This window comes from Abramis brama (assembly GCF_963993115.1).
Source record: "Abramis brama genome assembly, chromosome: 2".
Classification (NCBI taxonomy): Eukaryota; Metazoa; Chordata; class Actinopteri; order Cypriniformes; family Leuciscidae; genus Abramis; species Abramis brama.
Genome location: NC_139964.1, coordinates 16,983,188 through 17,004,243, shown reverse-complemented (window position 1 = coordinate 17,004,243; position 21,056 = coordinate 16,983,188). Strand labels below are relative to the sequence as shown.

Sequence of the window (21,056 nt, the reverse complement as noted above, 5' to 3'; positions counted from 1 at the left end):
GACGCGGCTTTAAAATCAACCTCCTCGAATGAAGCGGCGGCAGACGGCGGTCGCTGTGCATCGGGAAGAGATTCAGGGGAAGCCGGTGAAGCAGGCGGGCGAACCGGCGAGCTTAGTCGGGCTGGAGAAGGTTCCGGGACCCGCTGAGCGCGGCGCTTTTTACGGCGCGGCAACACAGCGGGAGGTGCAGGCTCGGAGAATACTGCCAGGCGAGTCCTCAGAGTCACCATCGGCAGAAGCTCACAATGAGGGCAGCCGCCGTCAGCGAGCGCTGCGTGATCTTCACCCAGGCAGGAGACACAGATGACATGGCGGTCTCCCTCGCTGAGTGGGGCTCGGCACGAGCCGCATGAAGGCATCTTTAAAAAGACGCAAGCTCTTTTACGAGTGTGTGTCGCAGGGCGAGCACACACACACACACAAAGAACAGTTGGACTGAAAGGATATAGGCGCCGGATAGCGCAGCAGGTACGGCAGTCGAAGGCGGCGTTGGCCAGCGGCTTCTGAAGTGGCTCGTCCCGCTGAAGTGCTTTCTCAGACGACGCGCTGCTTCTCTCGTGATCCAACGATGCATGAGCTTCGCTGAAAAGATGAAAAATCAGTGAATCAGCCTTTTCGAGCTCCCTTTATAGGGCTAGGCCACGCCCGTTTCGGCGCGAAGTGGTAAGGAGGCATTTGCCTGACGTCACTACAGGCCTCGCTCGATAGGCTTATGCAGTTGCCGCAGAGCAGCCAATGAGCGAGCGAGCCGTCTCGCCTATGGCTGTGTACTGCTGCTGCAACGCGCTTTACAATAATTCAAAGTTAAAGGATAATTTTTTGCTTCAGTATCTCGTGGAAAAAAGGTTTTTCCCCTAGCGTTTTCAACGCAGTACGAGAGACCTCTCGTAAGAGAACTAAAGTTATAAACTCAAGGGTCATGAGCCCAACTAAAGCAGACACTGATCTCAATCATGGTGACATCAAATTTATTTTAAAGTTTTTTACACTTTATTTAAATTAGCATATTTTACTTTAATTTTATGGTTTTTGTTTGACAGCCGCAGCTGCCAGTCATTTGACCCTTTTTAAAGATTTTTTTACAATAAAGGTATTTGATCATAATGATGCAGGAAATACCTGTGAAATAACAGTGTTTTTTGGTTTATTTAAATGAGGATATTTTACTTTAAATTTATGGTAATTTTACATAAATTTGTATGTAATTTAAGAAAACAGAAAAAATACTGTATGAAAAATACAATAAATTTTTTGTATAAAAAATGTGAATTACTGGAATTTGTCATTAATGTCACAATACCTAAAATAACAGCTGACTTTTTATTTTACAGATATTATTTGTATTTTTACAGTGTAAACAGAGTACAATTTAAAATGAAAGAAAATGATCGTCAAAAAATCACAGTTATTTTCTGTAAAATTAGGATTTTTTTTTACGGTGTGGCGAAGGACGCGATCGAGCCGTTCCCTACAGCCGAAGTGAGATCAGGGATTTATAGCCCCTACTTCACTGTTCCCACGAAGAGTGGTGGTTTTGAATCAGCCCTTCACAAGCTTCTGATCAAAATGCTGACACAGAAACACCTTTTCAAATGTGTTCGCTCTTAAGATTGGTTCGTAGCGATCGACCAGAAGGACGTGTACTTTAATATCTCAATTCTCCCTTGACACAGACCGTTCTGCGTTCAAGGGACGGGCATACCAGTACAAAGTCCTCCCCTTCGGACTGTCCCTGTCAGCATGAGTTTTTCCGAAGGTCGAGGAGGCCATATCCTATGATCCTATGGTGCGTTCAAGTCCTCCTGGGAAGTTCGTATTTACGAAGTGTGAAGTCGGTTTTAAGACATCATGTGCGTTCAAGTCACTTTCGTCAGAGTAAGACGCCGGTGTACTTTCTCTTAACTAATTACACAAGAATACAGCAATGTTCTTAAACTGTAGTTGTAGAAAATGAAGAACAAAGAAATGTGCATTAGGTGTACTTTTATGTTTTTAATTATTTTATGAAGCCATTGCAAACTTTATCGTTACATATTGCATTGTTATATTATAATGCCATCATATTCTGTGCAGGCAATTAGCTTACTTCACTGTAAAGTCTAGCAAAGATTGCTAAATACCTGTAAGTATTGTGGTATTCCACCGTGTTTCTCACCGACACGCCCTCAACTTGTAAAGATCGGGCCTTAAAGGGGTCATATAATGTAATTTTTGTACAAGCTAATATGATTCTTTAGGGTCTAAATTAAAAGTTTGTAATATACTTTAATTAAAAAATCTCATTAGTATTGAAAGAAAACACTAATTTTACCTGGTCAAAAACAGCTCTGTTTTCAGCACGCCGTTTCAGTGCATGTGCCTTTAAATGATAATGAGCTTTGCTCACCCCGCCCCTCTGTTGTGTGCGTACACCGTTTGTAACACAATAACCATAACGCGTCGTTCATTATAAACGTGGGATTATGAATTATATTGATAACGTCGTACATAGAAAACATGCCATAATGTACCCTGAGTGTAAAAATAGCCACATTCATTGTGAAGTGTGCTAGCGATTTGCAAAGATTAATATAAAGATTAATATAAAGGTCAATAAAACGTTACACTCACTTGTTCTTCTGGAGGTGCAGCAGGAACACGAATAGTTGGTACTGATCCTTTTTTCAGGAGCAGCTTCTTAGCAAATAACCAGCTTTATACTGACCCTCGTTTGTAAAGCAGTCTGGTGAAATGATTTGCGCAAACATGACAGCATTGACTTTGATCGTGGGGAATATTCCCTTCGAAAACAAACTCAGCCACTGTGTCTTCAGCTGTACGGATTTAGGGACATCAACATGATGCTGTGTTCGTTATTACACCCAAGAACAAAACACCACAATCGTTAGACGCCATTCTACTCAGTGCTCCAGCTATCAACAATGAACCCGGTCGGCGCGTGCTATGATTGACAGCTCGCTCACGAGGGCGGGTCTGTGTTTGAAACGCTGCTGCCAATCAGCCATCGTGGGAGGGGCGTCGATTTTGTGATGTCACAATATCGAACAGGTTGATTTGAGACAGGAGGAAACATATATTTGTAACATATATCCATACATGGATTTGTATCACTTTATTATGGTTGTGTACAGGCACTGCCAACACACATTTCAGTACAATCAACTTGTAAAAGTGCATGTACCATTATATGACCCCTTTAAAGAAAATCCCAAGCTTCCCACTCGTTCGGGATATGAAAATACAATCTTTACGAGATAACTTGAACGCACAACAACGAGTAGCCACGCTTTCCCAGTGTTATCCAATATCCTCACTGCGTGGGAACTGCGTGAATTCTCTGTGTAAAGCCCTCTCCTTCTCCAAGGGTGCGGCGGATCAGGCGGTTTACAACAGGCGCTGGAAGACAGTGTTTGTGGCGTTTTTCTCAGGGATCAATCACTGACGTAACTCATAGTGATGACTGAATGGGAACGTCTAGGTTACTACACAGCAAAATCCCCAGAGTTAAATTAACTCTGTTCAGAGAACATTTGGTCCCTCTCTAAAGAGAGTTAAAATAACTCTGAATCAGAGTTAAAGTTAATGAGATACTTAAGTGATTAATTAAGTGATGATTGGGCATTAATGATGAACACCTGCTGTTAACAAGTTCTCAGCAGAGGAGGATTCAACAACTCCATAAACAGCATTACCAGCTTCACTTATTACTAACCAGGGGTGCGTTTCCCGAAAGCATCGTTGGCCAACTATGGTCGCAAGTTCATCGCAATGTCCATTGAACTCTATTGGTAACGACGAACTTGCGACCATAGTTGGCCAACGATGCTTTCGGGAAACGCACCCCAGACTGACTTTATTTCTGTCAGACGTCTACAGAAGGTCTTATTGAGAATCAACAGAGGTTTAGATGTTGACGATTTATTGAAAATGTATGATCACCATTATAGTGATGAGTGTTTTCTTCAGTTGGGCAGTTGGACTCTTCTTGCAAGTTTGTGGGTTTTGTAACAGCTTTTACCAAAACACGTAATTTGTTACAAAGAAAGCCAAAAAAAAGATGATCGGGTGATATAGTGTTTAACAGCAGATAGTAAAAAAATGCACTTATATCATCACTGTCCAAAAGTGGTCATTTGATGTTAATAGATTATATTCACTAACAATACTCTCTTGCCACAGATTGGACATTTTGATTTTTTAAAATACATAATGGGGGATTTTTTTTTTTTTTTTTTTTTAAACAAAGACATCAATAATCAGCTTATGAATCTCAACAATGGTGACATGCTTCATGCTGCAATGCATGCTGGGAGCCACAATAGTATAAAACTCATGGCTCCCAGGATGCATTGCGGCATGAAACACGTCACCATTGTTGAGATTCATATGCTGATTCTTGATATCTGTGTCTTAGAAAAAAAAATTCCCCTATTATGTATTTAAAAAATTCAAAATGTCCGATCTGTGGCAAGAGAGTATTGTTAGTGAACATAATCTATTAACATCAAATTACCACTTTTGGACAGTGATGATATAAGTGCATCATTCTACTTTTTGTTGTTGAAAACTAGATCACCTGAACATCTTTGCATCTGGCATTCTTTGCAACAAATTACATGTTTTGGTAAAAGCTGTTACAAAAACCACAAACACTCAAAAAAATAAGATAGAGTCAAACTGCCCAACTAAAGGAAACACTCATCACGATAATGGTGATCATACATTTTCAATAAATCGTCAACAGCTAAACCTTAATTCTCAATACGAACTTCTGTAAACGTATGACAGAAATAAAGTCAGTCTGGTTAGTAATAAGTGAAGCTGGTAATGCTGTTTGTGGAGTTGTTGAATCCTCCTCTGCTGAGAACTTGTTAACAGCAGGTGTTCATCATTAATGCCTAATCATCACTTAATTAATCACTTAAGTATCTCATTAACTTTAACTCTGATTCAGAGTTATTTTAACTCTCTGTAGAGAGGGACCAAATGTTCTCTGAACAGAGTTAATTTAACTCTGGGGATTTTGCTGTGTAATATAACCCCTGTTTCCTGAAGGAGGGAAGGAATAAGTTACGTCCCATTGCCACAATCCCTGTGTTCACCGCTGAGCAACGAGCACCACTACAGGGGGTGGAACTGAGACACGAGGAAAGGAAGCGAGGAAACACAAATAAGAAATGAGAAGCGCTCTATTTGTATATTGGAATATTCTTGATCACTGGAGCGTCACTTCAAAGCGTCAACAGCTGCGATCAAGGGATCTGCCCTTATGTTGTTAAAGTTTGGTTATTTAAGAAATTCATACATGATAAAGATAAAGCAATAAGCCCTGTTGATATATGTTTGATATATAATTAATTTAAACTGCAAAGGTAAAGTATAAATAAAAATGATTGTGACATGTGAAGGGAATTGAGAGAATTGAGATGTCCTTCAAGATGCTGAGTTTGATCAGTTTCTGGGTCACAGGCTGGAGGACGGAGGAGCGAGGAAACGAAGCAGCAATTTGAGTATTGAGAAGCACCCATAAACTTTCCCTCGATTCCTCCGTCTTTATTTTCTTTCCTTGCAACCTTCCCTCACATCCTACAGGGGAATGTGTTTTAGCCTTAAACAGTGAAAAATTAAACTGGGATGTTTGCTGAAATTGTCCAATAATAACCAACTGCAGCCTTTCCTAGAACATTTTCCACCAGCCGTCTCTGATAAATACTTTTACCTGACATCTGTAGATCCTCCAGTGAAACCTGTGATCTCCATCAGTCCATCTGGTGTAATAGTGGAGGGAGATTCAGTGACTCTGTGATTTATAAGTCTCAACTAAGTGTGTGATGTCAAATTTGATATGTTAATGTTTTGTTTGTTTGTTTGTTAGATCCTCCCAGGAACGTCTCAGTGTCCATCAGTCCATCTGGTGTAATAAAGGAGGGAGATTCAGTGACTCTGAACTGCATCAGTGAATCAAACCCTCCTGCAGAAATCAGCTGGATTAAAGGAGGAACGATTGTAGGATCTGGAAGAATCTACAGCATCTTAAAGATCAGCTCTGATGACAGTGGAGAATACAAGTGCAAGTCCATCAATGAACATGGAGAGAAATACTCTGATAATGTGACTTTAAACGTCATGTGTGAGTTAATGATGGTTCAGTAACTGTGATCAACAAATTAGTGGATTAACAAATGCAAAACATGAGTATAGAGTTTATTTTGTCCTTTTCAGACTCACCCAGGAGCGTCTCAGTGTCCATCAGTCCATCTGGTGTAATAGTGGAGGGAGATTCAGTGACTCTGAACTGCATCAGTGACTCAAACCCTCCTGCAGAAATCAGCTGGTTTAAAGGAGGAACGATTGTAGGATCTGGAAGAATCTTCAGCATCTCAAAGATCAGCTCTGATGACAGTGGAGAATACAAGTGCAAGTCCATCAATGAACATGGAGAGAAATACTCTGATAATGTGACTATAAACGTCATGTGTAAGTTAATGATGGTTCAGTAACTGTGACATTAATCCTCTAAACATCTGTGATGTTAAGTTTAAAATGATTGTTAATGATATCAATATTTCTCTGTGTTAGATAAACCCAGGAGCGTCTCAGTGTCCATCAGTCCATCTGGTGTAATAAAGGAGGGAGATTCAGTGACTCTGAACTGCATCAGTGACTCAAACCCTCCTGCTCTGAACATTACATGGTTTAAAGGAGGAACGATTGTAGGATCTGGAAGAATCTACAACATCTCAAAGATCAGCTCTGATGACAGTGGAGAATACAAGTGCAAGTCCATCAATGAACATGGAGAGAAAAAATCTGATGCTGTGACTTTAAACGTCATGTGTGAGTTAATGATCACCTGCACAATGTTCAAAAACTTTAAAATCATAATTTTCTTGACTCTGTTTGTCTTTGTCTATATGTGTAAAGTGATTTTGTCCAGTGTGTTTGTTAGTTTTGTATTTATGTTCAACACCACTACTACCTCTAAGCTCAACCCCAAGTAAAAACGCTGGAAAACATGTTATGCGAGATATGACACACACTGTTAACCCTTGCTGTAAAATTCTGACAATATTATACCATTTTCCATTAAAACAGTAATATACCGTAGAAAATAAAACTAGCCTACAGGAATATACTGTGAATTAACAGTGCTCAAAATCGACACTCAGAGGCTGTTTTCCAAATCACACCCTATACCCTCATTCACTATTCCCTACATTAGTTCACTAATATAGTCCACTTGAATGAAAAGAAGTGAGTGAATTGAGACACAGATGAACACCTGATAAGCAGAATCACTGAAGGACAGAGAAACAAGAACAGAAAAAAGAGAAACACAAGAACTACAACTGACTTCCAGCCACACTGAGTGTGAAACCAGTTTACAAACCAGTTTATGATTATTTCTTTCATACATGTACAAAAGTTCTTGTTGAGAATTAACAGAGATTTAGTTATTAATAAAATTTGTTGTCACCATGATGGAGATCAGTATTTGCTTTAGTTGGTCTCTTGTCCCTGGACTTCTTACCTTTCATCTCTCTCTGGCTGCTGTAACAGTGAGTTTATAAAACACATTTGTTATGGCAAGAAAAAGTCAAGAGGAAGATGATCAGGTGTTTTTATTTTTTTGTGATGATGTCACAATCATCCTGGACATGCCTGATTTTCAGGTTTTTCCTGTATATAGTCATTGAAATTATAGTTATCTCATGTTTAGCATATATCTGTGAATCTATTAAATGAAATCAATATTTCTGTAATCAGGTCTTCTGAAGAATATTGTAATCATATAGTGCATTCAATTTTATTTTACTCCTGCTTGACTCAGACACACACAGACATCAACAATCAGCATATGAATCTCAACAATGGTGAAAAGTTTCATGTCGCAATGCATGCTGGGTTCCAGGATAATATAAAACTCCCAGCATGCACTGCTGCATGAATAATAATAATAATAAAAAAGAAATATTGCCACCATTGTTGAGATTCATGTGCTAAATTGTGATATCTCTGTGTTTCTAAAACACAGTGTTGCTCTGTTTCTCTGGTTATGCATCATGTGTTAAAAAAAAAAGAGTCATTGTTTCTTATTGCTGCGTTTTCACAGTGGTGGTAATGTAACACTTTACTTGAGGATTAAACTCTGAATAAGTGAGAATGAATTCCTTAGTGAATGAACAGGCAATATGATGATTTTGTCATCATAATCATTATAACTGCAGTCATTCATAAACTGTGTGTGCGCAAGTGTGACTTGCAACAACACAGCTCAAGCAGCAAAAGAAAAACTAACGTTTTAGCATCAGCATCCCAACTAAAGCAAGCACTGATCTCTATAACGGTAACTTCAAACCAAACATTTTCAATTAAACATCTCAATAACAACTTCTGTAGATGTATGACAGAAATAAAGTCATACTGGTTAATAATAAGTGTAATAATGTGTAATGGCTGGAAGTCAGTCGTAGTTATTGTGTATCTCTATTTTCTGTTCTTGTGTTTCTCTTTTCTTCAGTGATTCTGCTTACAATCACTTACATATTCCCTTAATTATCTCACTGCATCGTTACTTTTTACTCTTTGTAGTGTGGATTTCCCTGAGGGGTTGAAAGGGTTAACTGTGTAAGATAAAAAAGACACACCCACAAAATGTTTTTTAACAGTAATAAACTGTAAGTTATAAAACAGGTTTATACTGGCAACACTGTTGCCAGTAGTTTACTGTAAAATTTATTTTTTGGGTCACCATTGTGCAGAAGAGTAGAGCCTGTGCTTCAGTCCAGCAGAAGATCTACAAACATTGATGATACGCTGCATGTTGCTTTATTTAACAGGCGGTGACTGTGTACAGTAGTTGCTGAGCCAGTGGAAATCTTTTTATGTACAATAGTTTTTTAGTGGTCTCAAATAAAAGAAGTTCACAGTAATACTTTACTCACATTATTAATGCATTATACATTTTAGTTAATACATTTAAATGACAGTTGGTCAATTTAAGGCAGTCGGTTTCTGCAAGTGTAATTAGTTAACTATAATTTAGTGCATTTTTACAGAAACAAACTAGATTACAGTAAAGAACTGTACAATTGACAGTATTTTACTGGCAACAGTGTTGCCAGTATTTTACTGTAAAAAAAACCGGTAAGGTCTAACAGTGCACATCCACTCAATACTGACCAGAAAAAAGAAAACACTCACGCCATATTCCCTCAATCGAACCCCTCTATCCCTCTCTCCACCTCCTCACTCTCTTTTTCTCTTTATCACTTCATATGGCCCTTAACCTATATACGTGATACACAACTCTGATGTACCTGACATACACACATGCAACCACTTAACCTGATAACATGGAATGTGTGCGGCTTCCGTAACCAAACCAAAAGACTTAAAGTAATTAATCATCTAACAAAATTGGGGGCTGATGTTTGCTTACTTCAAGAAACACACTTATCAGACACAGAATTGCAACATCTTAATTTTAAACAATTTGACAAAATATACTCTTCAACATATAACAGCAAACAAAGAGGTGTCTCTATTTTAATAAATAAAGACATTCATTTCACACTAAACCAATCTATCATGGACCCAGACGGTAGATTCATCATCATTAATGTAACTCTAAATCATACAACATTTACATTGGCAAACATTTATGGCCCTAACAATGATGATCCTTCTTTCTTCCACAATCTCTTCTCCATACTATCAAATTCAAACAACCTCATCATAGCTTGAGACTTCAATACAGTCATCAATCCCACAATTGACCGCTCAAGCACCTCTGGCAACTTAAGAAACTGGCACTCCACTGACATAATAAAGCAATATATGGAGGACTATGGCCTTAGCGACAGTTGGGGAATGAGGAACCCTTACTTAAGGGAATATTTATATTTTTCTACCAATGTTCATCTAGAATCGACTTATTTCTTATCAGCAATTCGCTAATAACCAAGATATCAGATAACACAATCCATCCAATTGTAATCAGTGATCACTCTCCTATCTCTCTGTCTATAAATACTCTTCATATAGGAAAAAACAGCAACAACAATTGGAAAATATATTAGAGCAAAAAATCTAATTCCTAACGAATGAAATATCTCACTATCCCAGTGAACCAAAACAGAAGGAATTAAAGGACCTCAAAACACAAACCGATAAAATCATACAGAAAAAAACACAACTTCAAATTCAGCAACTGAAATATGATGGTTTTCAATACAGTAATAAAACAAACAGTAAATATTTAGCAAATCTACTCCAACACAAGAAAGAGAAATCAATCATCCCAGCCATCTTAGACGTCACAGGAAACATTAATCAAAACCCACAGGATATAAACAACACATTTCGGAATTTCTACAGCAACCTCTATTCCCCCACTCACCAACCTACTCAATCAGAAATCGACACCTTCTTGAACAGTCTGACATTGCCAAAATTAACTGCAGAACAAACCAACATTCTAGACGCACCCCTTAGCCTTAATGAACTTACTAAAGCACTCAATAAAATTCCTAGCAATAAATCTCCCGGGCCAGATGGATTCCCAGCTGAATTCTACCGACACTTCTGGGACATATTATCACCACTATTCAACAGAGTAATTATAGAAATTAAAACGTCATCTACCATACCCACACACATGTATACAGCAGCCATGACATTACTGCTAAAACCCAATAAAGATCCATCTCACCCTTCTAGTTACCGACCTCTCTCACTATTGAATACTGACTTGAAAATGATCACCAAAGTACTAGCAGCCAGAATAGAAACAGTCCACACTCATTCATTCAGATCAGACAGGCTTCATAAAAAATAGACACGCCACAGATAATGTCCGCAGACTTTTTAATTTATTTAACATAGCACAAGAAAGACAACAGAAAACCATTATCATTTCACTTGATGCAGAAAAAGCTTTTGATAAGGTAAACTGGTCTTTTTTATTCAATACACTTCACAAGTTCGGTTTTGGAGAGTCGTTCATCTACTGGATTAAAATACTGTACACATCACCCAAGGCCACCATCACCACTAACGGTATCACTTCACAGAGTTTCACACTGCATCAGGGCACCAGACAGGGATGCCCACTCTCGCCTTACCTCTTTGCCATTTTCATTGAACCGCTCGCAGCAGCAATACGACAAAACACCATAATCAAAGGAATTCAGGTAGACAACGTACAACACAAAATCAGTTTATATGCAGATGATCTTTTACTTTATTTACAGAACCCACGAGTATCACTTCAAGAAATGTTCAATATTATCAGCAGATTCTCCCTTGTCTCACATTACACTATCAAATGGAACAAGTCAATTATACTACCACTTTCAGATGATGCATGGGATTCTGGAGCACAGGACACATCCCTCCACCTTCACACAGGCAACATCAAGTACCTAGGGATTCAGATTTCCCCCAGGCTGTCAGAGCTTTCCACCCTCAACTACACTCCACTCCTAAAGAAAATTGAAGACGAATATAAACGCTGGTCTAAACACCCACTCACACTCATCAGAAGAATAGCTGCTGTCAAAATGAAAACCCTACCCCAAATTAACTACCTTTTTTTTCTATGATCCCCATCACTCCTACAGATAATTGGTTCAAACGATTTTTTCTTAACACAATTTTATTGGAAAAACAAAAAAACACAGAATATCACTTTCTACACTACAAAATAAAAAATCACATGGGGGGCTTGAGTAGGGTTGCTAACTTCAGAAAAAAAAAATGCAGGACAATTTCTTGCATGGCTGGATGTTGGGCTCATGAACAATTATCACGTTGTTTGAATTCACCAAAACTGATTTGCCGAAATCAAAACCCGGCCGGACAGTGAAAGGAATTTGCCGTTAGCGCGAGTCCGGAATCTCCGGATCGAACCGGGAGCCACCAGACAGCAGAGGATTCAGTTCGCAAATCAAACAATAATTTGTCCCAAAAGAATAATTAATTCTATTTTAGAGTTTGTTATTCTTCGTATGGTCTGATGCGCGTGAGTGTGGACTGTGATTGGATGATGCGGTGTCGTGATCATTCTCAAGTGTCGTGTTGCTGTTGTATCAGTCAGTGGTTAGATCAGCGTAGCAGTCTATTTAATCGGGACAAGGGAGGTCTCGTACGGGACAAATAAATTAGACCCAAAATGCGGGACGTCCCGGCTAATTTGGGACACAAGCATAATTACCCGTGGCTGGAATTGGAACAAAACCAATGCACAAATATCCCAGTTGAAGACCTCCCCTTCCTCTCACAATCAATGAAGAAATCCAACTTCTGCCAACGCATTACCATCCATCCAACTCTGACAGCCTGGTGGAAAACGAAACAAATCACAAAACCCACTCTGGCACAACCCAGAATTCATGATACAGAACAAACCTCTTTATTTCCCCACATGGGCACAAAAAGGAATCACACACCTTCACCACTTATTTGAGAACTACCATTTCATGTCATTTAACACACTCACACAGAGATATGGGGTTGGGAGAGAACAATTCCTTCAATATCAACAACTTAGACTTCAAATTAAAGATAAAACCACACTTACCAACAATACATTACAACCTTCTCAGCTTATAGAAGAAATTATGAAAATTAATAACTTCAAAAAATTAACCTCCCAACTATATACATTGATTTCCAACTAAAACACAACAGTAACACTCCCAACAATCAGGTGGGAAACCGACCTGGCCGTCTCTTCCAACCCTGAGTACTGGGAACAAATCTGTAGGAACATATTTTTCATGACCTATAACACAAACCTTCAGCTTATATAATATAAAGTCATTCACAGAACTCATATCACCCAAAGTAAAATGTTCAAAATGGGCCTACACAACACCGATATTTGTTCACAATGCACATTAGGTAGCACAGACAACTATTTGCATGCCTTGTGGCACTGCCAACCAGTTCACTCTTTTTGGATTACAGTCACTGAGACACTGTCCACTATCCTGAGCCACAGAATCACCATCACCAACACTTTGTCTCATAGGCGACTTTTCCGAAATCCATACCCCGCAAAAATACAGGAATCCATTGCTCATCTCTCTAGCTGTCGCTAAGAAAGTAGTTCTCCAAAACTGGAAATCAAAGAAATCTTGCCACATCAATCACTGGACAAATTTAATCTCAGAACACATTTCAATGGAGAAACACAATGCACACAGAAGGAAGCAAATATCAGCCTTTGAAGACGCCTGGTCCCTGTTTTAGACATTTCTTAATACCACACAAACATAATTACAAGCCGTGTACATTACCAGACACATGCCTCCCCCCCTTCCATTCTATAAGTTTATATATTTTCTTTTTATTTTCTCTTTTGCTTTTGCCCCTGCAGCTATCACTTCATATACACACAGGCATATCCACACTCATGCATAACATGTTTCCAAACCCATTTCCCCTCAAACAACTTAATCATGACCAACTAATGTAAACCTCAAGGGTCCCGCATTTAAAAAAAAAAAAAAAAAAAAAAATCATAATTTTCTAATATGTGTTGTGAATTTTCATTTTTGTCTTTAGACCGTCCCAGAAACGTCTCAGTGTTGATGAGTGGATCTGGTGTAATAGTGGAGGGAGATTCAGTGACTCTGAACTGCATCAGTGACTCAAACCCTCCTGCAGAAATCAGCTGGTTTAAGGAGAATGAAACCTCAGCTGTTGGATCTGGACAGAGTTTCAGTGCACTACAGAGTGGACGCTTCTACTGTCAGGCTTACAATCAACATGGATCTCAGAGATCAGACGCTGTAACTGTCACAGGTGAAGCTTTTATTAACACACTCCTGTATCTTCACATCATTCATCAGTTTGGAGAGTTAATCATGATGATCTTCCTCTTTTAGTTCATCATGTTGCTGGTGGGAATGTGATTGTGATCACAGCGGCATCTGGAGGATTAGTCTTCATCATCATCTTCATCATCATCCTGTTTATACTGTGAGTTAAAAAACTGCAGTGATTGTACAAGTACACTTTTGGTCTGATGTAGAAGGAAATTATCCATTTGTGTTTGATTATTAGTAATCTTTAAAAACAGCGTTCATATTTTCTCTTAATTTAATGCATTCGTCCATATGCTGTTAATGTCTGTGATTATAACAGGAAGAAACAAAGGAGTGTTAAAGCTGAAGATCACACAGTGAAAGAGGTAAATCATTTAAAAACAACACGACTTTACAGAAGCAGAAAATCAGTCGATCAGCCGTTATCTGTGTCTCAGACTGTAACTGTATGAACTGATCGCAAACTAACATTATCAAAGACTTTATCAACACAATCCAAAAAAAAATTTAATAAATAAAACTAATGAAAACATTTAACTAATTTTTCCATGGTTTAATGGAATACTTATATATGTATTGTTTTAATATAGGTTTGTTGGTCTAATTGCATAATCATTAACACATAGTGTGATGAATGAACATGTCACTTAATTTACTCATTCTGCCCTATTCTCCACTCCATGTGTGAATCAATGAAATATACCTGTATTTTACATCACTACATTGATTTGGTCTAACCTGATACTTGATCTGAAAAGTTTGAGGCAAACTCCTCTAGACTGAGAATCTTCAGATCAAACTGATTTACATGTCTTAATAATAATTACAAATCTTCTTGTATTTCAAAATGATCTCTATTCTTGCGTGTCACAGAGCATTTCAGTCCATGACAAGCCTCTTTCTGAACAAGATTCAACCAATGACGCTCTGTATGCCAATGTGAAACCCAAAAGATTCAGAGGAAAAAGTCCTGAATCCAGAGATACTGAGGAGATCCTGTACACAACTGTCCAACATCACAGAAAGACAGAGACGAAGAGAGCAGAGGAGAATGAATGTCAATATGATGATATAAGAGTTCATCAGCCTGATGCTGCAGTGAGGTGAGAAAAACAACTTAACCAGCTTAACCAGTACTAACTTAACCATTGCAACTTAACCAGTACCAACTTAACCAGCACCCAACTTAACCAGTACCAACTTAACCATTGCAACTTAACCAGAACCAACTTAACCAGTACTAACTTAACCAGTACCAACTTAACCATCACCTACTTAACCAGTACCAACTTAACCAGCACCAGCTTAACCAGACTAACTTAACCATTGCAACTTAACCAGTACCAACTTAACCATTGCAACTTAACCAGAACCAACTTAACCAGTACTAACTTAACCAGTACCAACATAACCAGTACCAACTTAACCAGAACCAACTTAACCAGTACCAACTTAACCAGCACTAACTTAACCAGTACTAACTTAAACAGTGCAACTTAACCAGTACCAAATTAACCAGTACCAACTTAACCAGTACTAACATAACCAGTGCAATTTAATCAGTGCAACTTAACCAGCACAAACTTAACCAGCACAAAAGTAACCAATACTAACTTAACCAGGGCAACATAACCAGTACCAACTTAATCAGTACCAACTGCACCAGCACAAACCAAACCAGCTTAACCAGCACAAACTTAACCAGTAACAACCCACATAGCAACATTGTGTCGGCCCAGATCCGGCCCACATCTGGCACACGTGGAAAGATGATCTGGCCCACATGCAGCGTGGAATTACGGCACTTGGGTGGGCCACTCCTGTTTGCCAGATCTGGGCCACAAGCAGGCCATAGCAATGCCACATCTCAGCCAAGAGCAAAGAAATAAACCAGAACTGGACCTTATCTGAGCCACAAAATCTGTGTATATTAAATATGAAGTCATCTCAGCCTGTTAACAAAAAGAATCACTGAAAGAAAGAAGAGAACAGAAAAAAGAGACGAGCAGAAACACAAGAACTACAACTGACTTCAGCCACAGCCTTAGATGAAATCAACTGAAGAGAAAAAGAAGACATTAAATCTGTGAAGATCTCAGCAGAGGAGGATTAAACAACTCCACAAACAGCATTACCAGCTTCACTTATTACTAACCAGACTGACTTTATTTCTGGCAGACGTATACAAAAGTTTTTATTGAGAATTAACAGAGGTTTAACTCTGGTTCATTTGAAGTCACCATAACAGTGAATAGTGTTTCCATTAGTTGGGCTCTTAACTCGTATTATATCTTTTGTCTTTTTTGCAAAAAAAACACTTTGACAGTGTGTTTGTCAAACACATTTGCAGCAGCAAAGAAAGCTAAAGTGAAATGAGATCAGGTGATGATCACGCAGGCTAGAGCTCCGTCTTCGTGGCTATTCCGTTGTGTTGTGGCTATTTCGTTGTGTTGTGGCTTGTTTCCGTTTTGTTGTGGCTATTCCGTTGTGTTGTGGCTATTCCGTTGTGCTGTGCACTACTGGGCCACCGTAGTGTGGCACTATGTGAAGTAATTCTACTGGGTCTGGTGATTATTGGGTATAAGCTTATACTGTACATCCTATTTACAAATTCATCTGTTATTTTATGTTTATTTGGATTTATCAAATCTATTATAATCTCCACAGATGAATAATATTTTGTTAGTTGCTATAGAAAACATATTTTCCATCCAGTCAGTAAATAACTCCATACTTGAACCCGGTGATCTATATATACAACTTATAATAATATTTTTTTTCTTTTCATTATGAATTTCAATCGTAATACATTCTAATATATCATTTATTGTTAATGTCATCTTGTCAATTACTTTAAACTTAAAATTCGTATGGACATATATAGCAACTCCCCCACCTGCTTTATTTACTCTGTTCATATAATTTAGGTCAGAACCTTCTAATTCAAAATCAATTCCTTTACCCTCATTAAACCATGTTTCGGACATTGCTATAATGCTAAATGGATGTATAAATTGTTGTAAATAATCTTTGATGGTATTGAAGTTTGAATACATACTTCTACAGTTGAAGTGTATGATTGACAATTTCCCTTCTGAGTCGATACTGTTGTTATAATCATCTTCAGTGAAATAGTTGCAATTAATATTGATAGACGAGAAAAACCTGTTATCAGGGTCTATCTCGTCTTCCAAGTCTTGTGCATTGTACTCAGTGTAATCAAATGGTTTCAGTTCCAAGTGATCATAGTCCAGAATCCTTTGTTGTAACCCTATGTCGTTAGTATCTCTTGAAGTAAATGAAATGTGATTGGATGACATTGTATAAATTCTTTTACCTCATTGATCCCATATCGTTCTCAGTCATATTTCTCCAACTCCTCCATGCTTCTAATCACCAAAACCTTGGCCTCCTCTGGTGTTCCGTTAAGCTTGATGAATATTTTGCAGTTAGTAACCCAGGTGTTTTGAATTTTCTTCTCGCCACACATCAGTAAGGCCCAATCTTAAACATACATGAACTAGTTCACTCGAAGGGCCAGGCCTACTTTTAGAAGGCCATCTATCAATGGTTGAAATTTCCTCCCCAAATAACTTTAGCTAAAGAATATAAGAAAATAAAATGCTAAATTCTAGATTCAATCTGCAAAAAGAGTATTTTGTTGTTAATGTTGTTATTGGTGACATAACAATTAACTAATATATAGTGTTTGTTATCCTTATCTATCACAAGTAATATCCATCTACCACAATCATCTTTTTCATAATTCATTATCCGCTCTGTAAATTGATCTTGTAAAATAGCGACCACCGCTGATCGATTACTGCCAAATGACAACCAAATCTCTTTTCCCCACTGATTTTTCCAGAACATGGCGTCTGAAGAACATGCATGCGTTTCCTGAATTAAACATAAATCTACACATTTCACTAGAAATAGTTGGGATCACCTCTACGCACAGCTTGGGCTCTGGAACCACACTCCTCGAGAGAGGATGGACTCTTCACCACTCTGGAGTTGCCCATGGTGTGAGGCGGCGGGCTGGTGTGGGTTTGCTTATAGCCCCCCAGCTCAGCCGCCATGTGTTGGAGTTCACCCCGGTGAACGAGAGGGTCGCTTCCCTGCGCCTTCGGGTCGGGGATAGGTCTCTCACTGTCGTTTGTGCCTACGGGCCGAACGGCAGTGCAGAGTACCCGGCCTTCTTGGAGTCTCTGGGAGGGGTGCTGGAAAGTGCTCCGACTGGGGACTCCGTCGTTCTACTGGGGGACTTCAACGCCCACGTGGGCAGCGACAGTGACACCTGGAGGGGCGTGATTGGGAGGAACGGCCCCCCTGATCTGAACCCGAGTGGTGTTCTGTTATTGGACTTCTGTGCTAGTTACAGTTTGTCCATAACGAACACCATGTTCAAGCATAAGGGTGTCCATCAGTGCACATGGCACCAGGACACCCTAGGCCGGAGGTCGATGATCGACTTTGTGGTCGTCTCATCCGACCTCCGGCCGTATGTCTTGGACACTCGGGTGAAGAGAGGGGCGGAGCTGTCAACTGATCACCACCTGGTGGTGAGTTGGATCCGATGGCGGGGGAGGAAGCTGGACAGACTCGGCAGACCCAAACGTACTGTGAGGGTCTGTTGGGAACGTTTGGCCGAATCTCCTGTCAGAGAGATCTTCAACTCCCACCTCCGGCAGAGCTTCGACCAGATCCCGAGGGAGTCTGGAGATATTGAGTCCGAGTGGACCATGTTCTCCACCTCCATTGTCAACGCGGCCACTCGGAGCTGTGGCCGTAAGGTCTCCGGTGCCTGTCGAGGCGGCAATCCCCGAACCCGGTGGTGGACACCGGAAGTAAGGGATGCCGTCAAGCTGAAGAAGGAGTCCTATCGGGCCTGGCTGGCTTGTGGGACTCCTGAGGCAGCTGATGGGTACCGACGGGCCAAGCGGACTGCAGCCCGGGTGGTTGTGGAGGCAAAAACTCGGGCCTGGGAGGAGTTCGGTGAGGCCATGGAGAAGGACTATCGGCTGGCCTCGAAGAGATTCTGGCAAACCGTCCGGCGCCTCAGGAAGGGGAAGCAGTGCCCTACCAACACTGTTTACAGTGGAGGAGGGCAGCTGTTGACCTCGACTGGGGATATCACCGGACGGTGGAAGGAATACTTCGAGGATCTCCTCAATCCCGCCGTCACGTCTTCCATTGAGGAAGCAGAGGCTGAGGGCTCGGAGGCGGACCCGTCCATCACCCAAGCTGAAGTCACCGAGGTAGTCAAGAAACTCCTCGGTGGCAAGGCACCGGGGGTGGATGAGATCCGCCCTGAGTACCTCAAGTCTCTGGATGTTGTGGGGCTGTCTTGGCTGACACGCCTCTGCAGCATCGCGTGGCGGTCGGGGACAGTGCCTTTGGATTGGCAGACCGGGGTGGTGGTCCCTCTTTTCAAGAAGGGGGACCGGAGGGTGTGCTCCAACTATAGGGGGATCACACTTCTCAGCCTCCCTGGGAAAGTCTATGCCAGGGTACTGGAGAGGAGAATCCGGCCGATAGTAGAACCTCGGATTCAGGAGGAACAGTGTGGTTTTCGTCCCGGTCGTGGAACACTGGACCAGCTCTATACCCTCTACAGGGTGCTGGAGGGCTCATGGGAGTTTGCCCAACCAATCCACATGTGCTTTGTGGATTTGGAGAAGGCATTCGACTGTGTCCCTCGTGGCATCTTGTGGAGGGTGCTCTGGGAGTATGGGGTCCGGGGCCCTTTGCTAAGGGCTATCCGGTCCCTGTACGACCGGAGTAGGAGCTTGGTTCGTATTGCCAGCAGTAAGTCAGACTTGTTCCCGGTGCGTGTTGGACTCCGGCAGGGCTGCCCTTTGTCGCCGGTTCCGTTCATAATTTTTATGGACAGAATTTCTAGGCGCAGCCAGGGGCCGGAGGGGGTCAGGTTTGGGGACCACACGATTTCATCTCTGCTCTTTGCGGATGATGTGGTCGTGTTGGCCTCATCAAACCAGGACCTCCAGCATGCACTGGGACGGTTTGCAGCCGAGTGTGAAGCGGCTGGGATGAGAATCAGCACCTCCAAATCCGAGGCCATGGTCCTCAGTCGGAAAAGGGTGGCTTGCCCGCTTCAGGTTGGTGGAGAGTTGCTGCCTCAAGTGGAGGAGTTCAAGTATCTCGGGGTCTTGTTCACGAGTGAGGGAAGGATGGAACGGGAGATTGACAGACGGATCGGTGCAGCTTCTGCAGTAATGCGGTCGCTGTACCGGTCTATCGTGGTGAAGAAGGAGCTGAGCCGCAAGGCGAAGCTCTCGATTTACCGGTCAATCTACGTTCCTACTCTCACCTATGGTCATGAGCTTTGGGTCATGACCGAAAGGACAAGATCCCGGATACAAGCGGCCGAAATGAGCTTTCTCCGCAGGGTGGCTGGGCGCTCCCTTAGAGATAGGGTGAGAAGCTCGATCACTCGGGAGGAGCTCAGAGTAGAGCCGCTGCTCCTCCACATTGAGAGGGGTCAGTTGAGGTGGCTCGGGCATCTTTTCCGGATGCCTCCTGGACGCCTTCCTGGGAAGGTGTTCCGGGCATGTCCCACCGGGAGGAGACCCCGGGGAAGACCTAGGACACGCTGGAGAGACTATGTCTCCCGGCTGGCCTGGGAACGCCTCGGTGTCCCCCCGGAAGAGCTGGAGGAAGTGTCGAGGGAGAGGGAAGTCTGGGCATCCCTGCTTAGACTGCTGCCCCCGCGACCCGGCCCCGGATAAGCGGTAGAAGATGGATGGATGGATGGATCTACACATTTCCCTTTGCAATACAAAAATAAAGCTTTTCTCTTTAGGATATCACGAATACCTCTGGCATTGACAGAAAACAAAGAAAGAGACATAAAGTGTCAAAAGTAGCCAATTAGTAAAAAATAAACCACAAGAGTAGGTAAATAGCCTAAACTTTAAACTTTAACATAATGGGATTCCCACAAACAATCTTCAAAAATTATAGCAGTTGCAAACATTTAAATAAACCTTAAAGTGCATCCGTTATTTACCCATCCGAAGAACTTCTTGTCTCTAATAGAGAAGATTAACCTTGACTTTCAGGATACCACCAACTGCAGACTCCTACCCAACGACCACAAGTCTATGAAGTTCCCTTGCCCTCTTCAGGATGAATCTCTTTACCATCAACGAAAGCCCTCGCTCTGCTGAAGTATGTGCTTTTGCCCTCCTTCCTCAC

At 41.1% G+C, this 21,056-nt stretch overlaps 1 protein-coding gene across 1 annotated transcript in view; it reads left to right on the top strand.

The window, feature by feature from the left end:
• The window catches only part of LOC311077951 (B-cell receptor CD22-like), a gene marked incomplete at both ends in the record, with an annotated part of 37,343 nt that extends 22,401 nt beyond the window's left edge, over positions 1-14,942 (top strand). Inside the window, 6 exons of the mRNA XM_084106597.1 lie at positions 5,876-6,130; positions 6,223-6,477; positions 13,573-13,812; positions 13,896-13,989; positions 14,155-14,200; positions 14,709-14,942. Coding sequence (XP_083962723.1) covers positions 5,876-6,130; positions 6,223-6,477; positions 13,573-13,812; positions 13,896-13,989; positions 14,155-14,200; positions 14,709-14,942 — 1,124 coding nt within the window. The remainder of the gene's footprint in view (positions 1-5,875; positions 6,131-6,222; positions 6,478-13,572; positions 13,813-13,895; positions 13,990-14,154; positions 14,201-14,708) is intronic.
• Positions 14,943-21,056: the final 6,114 nt, after the last annotated feature.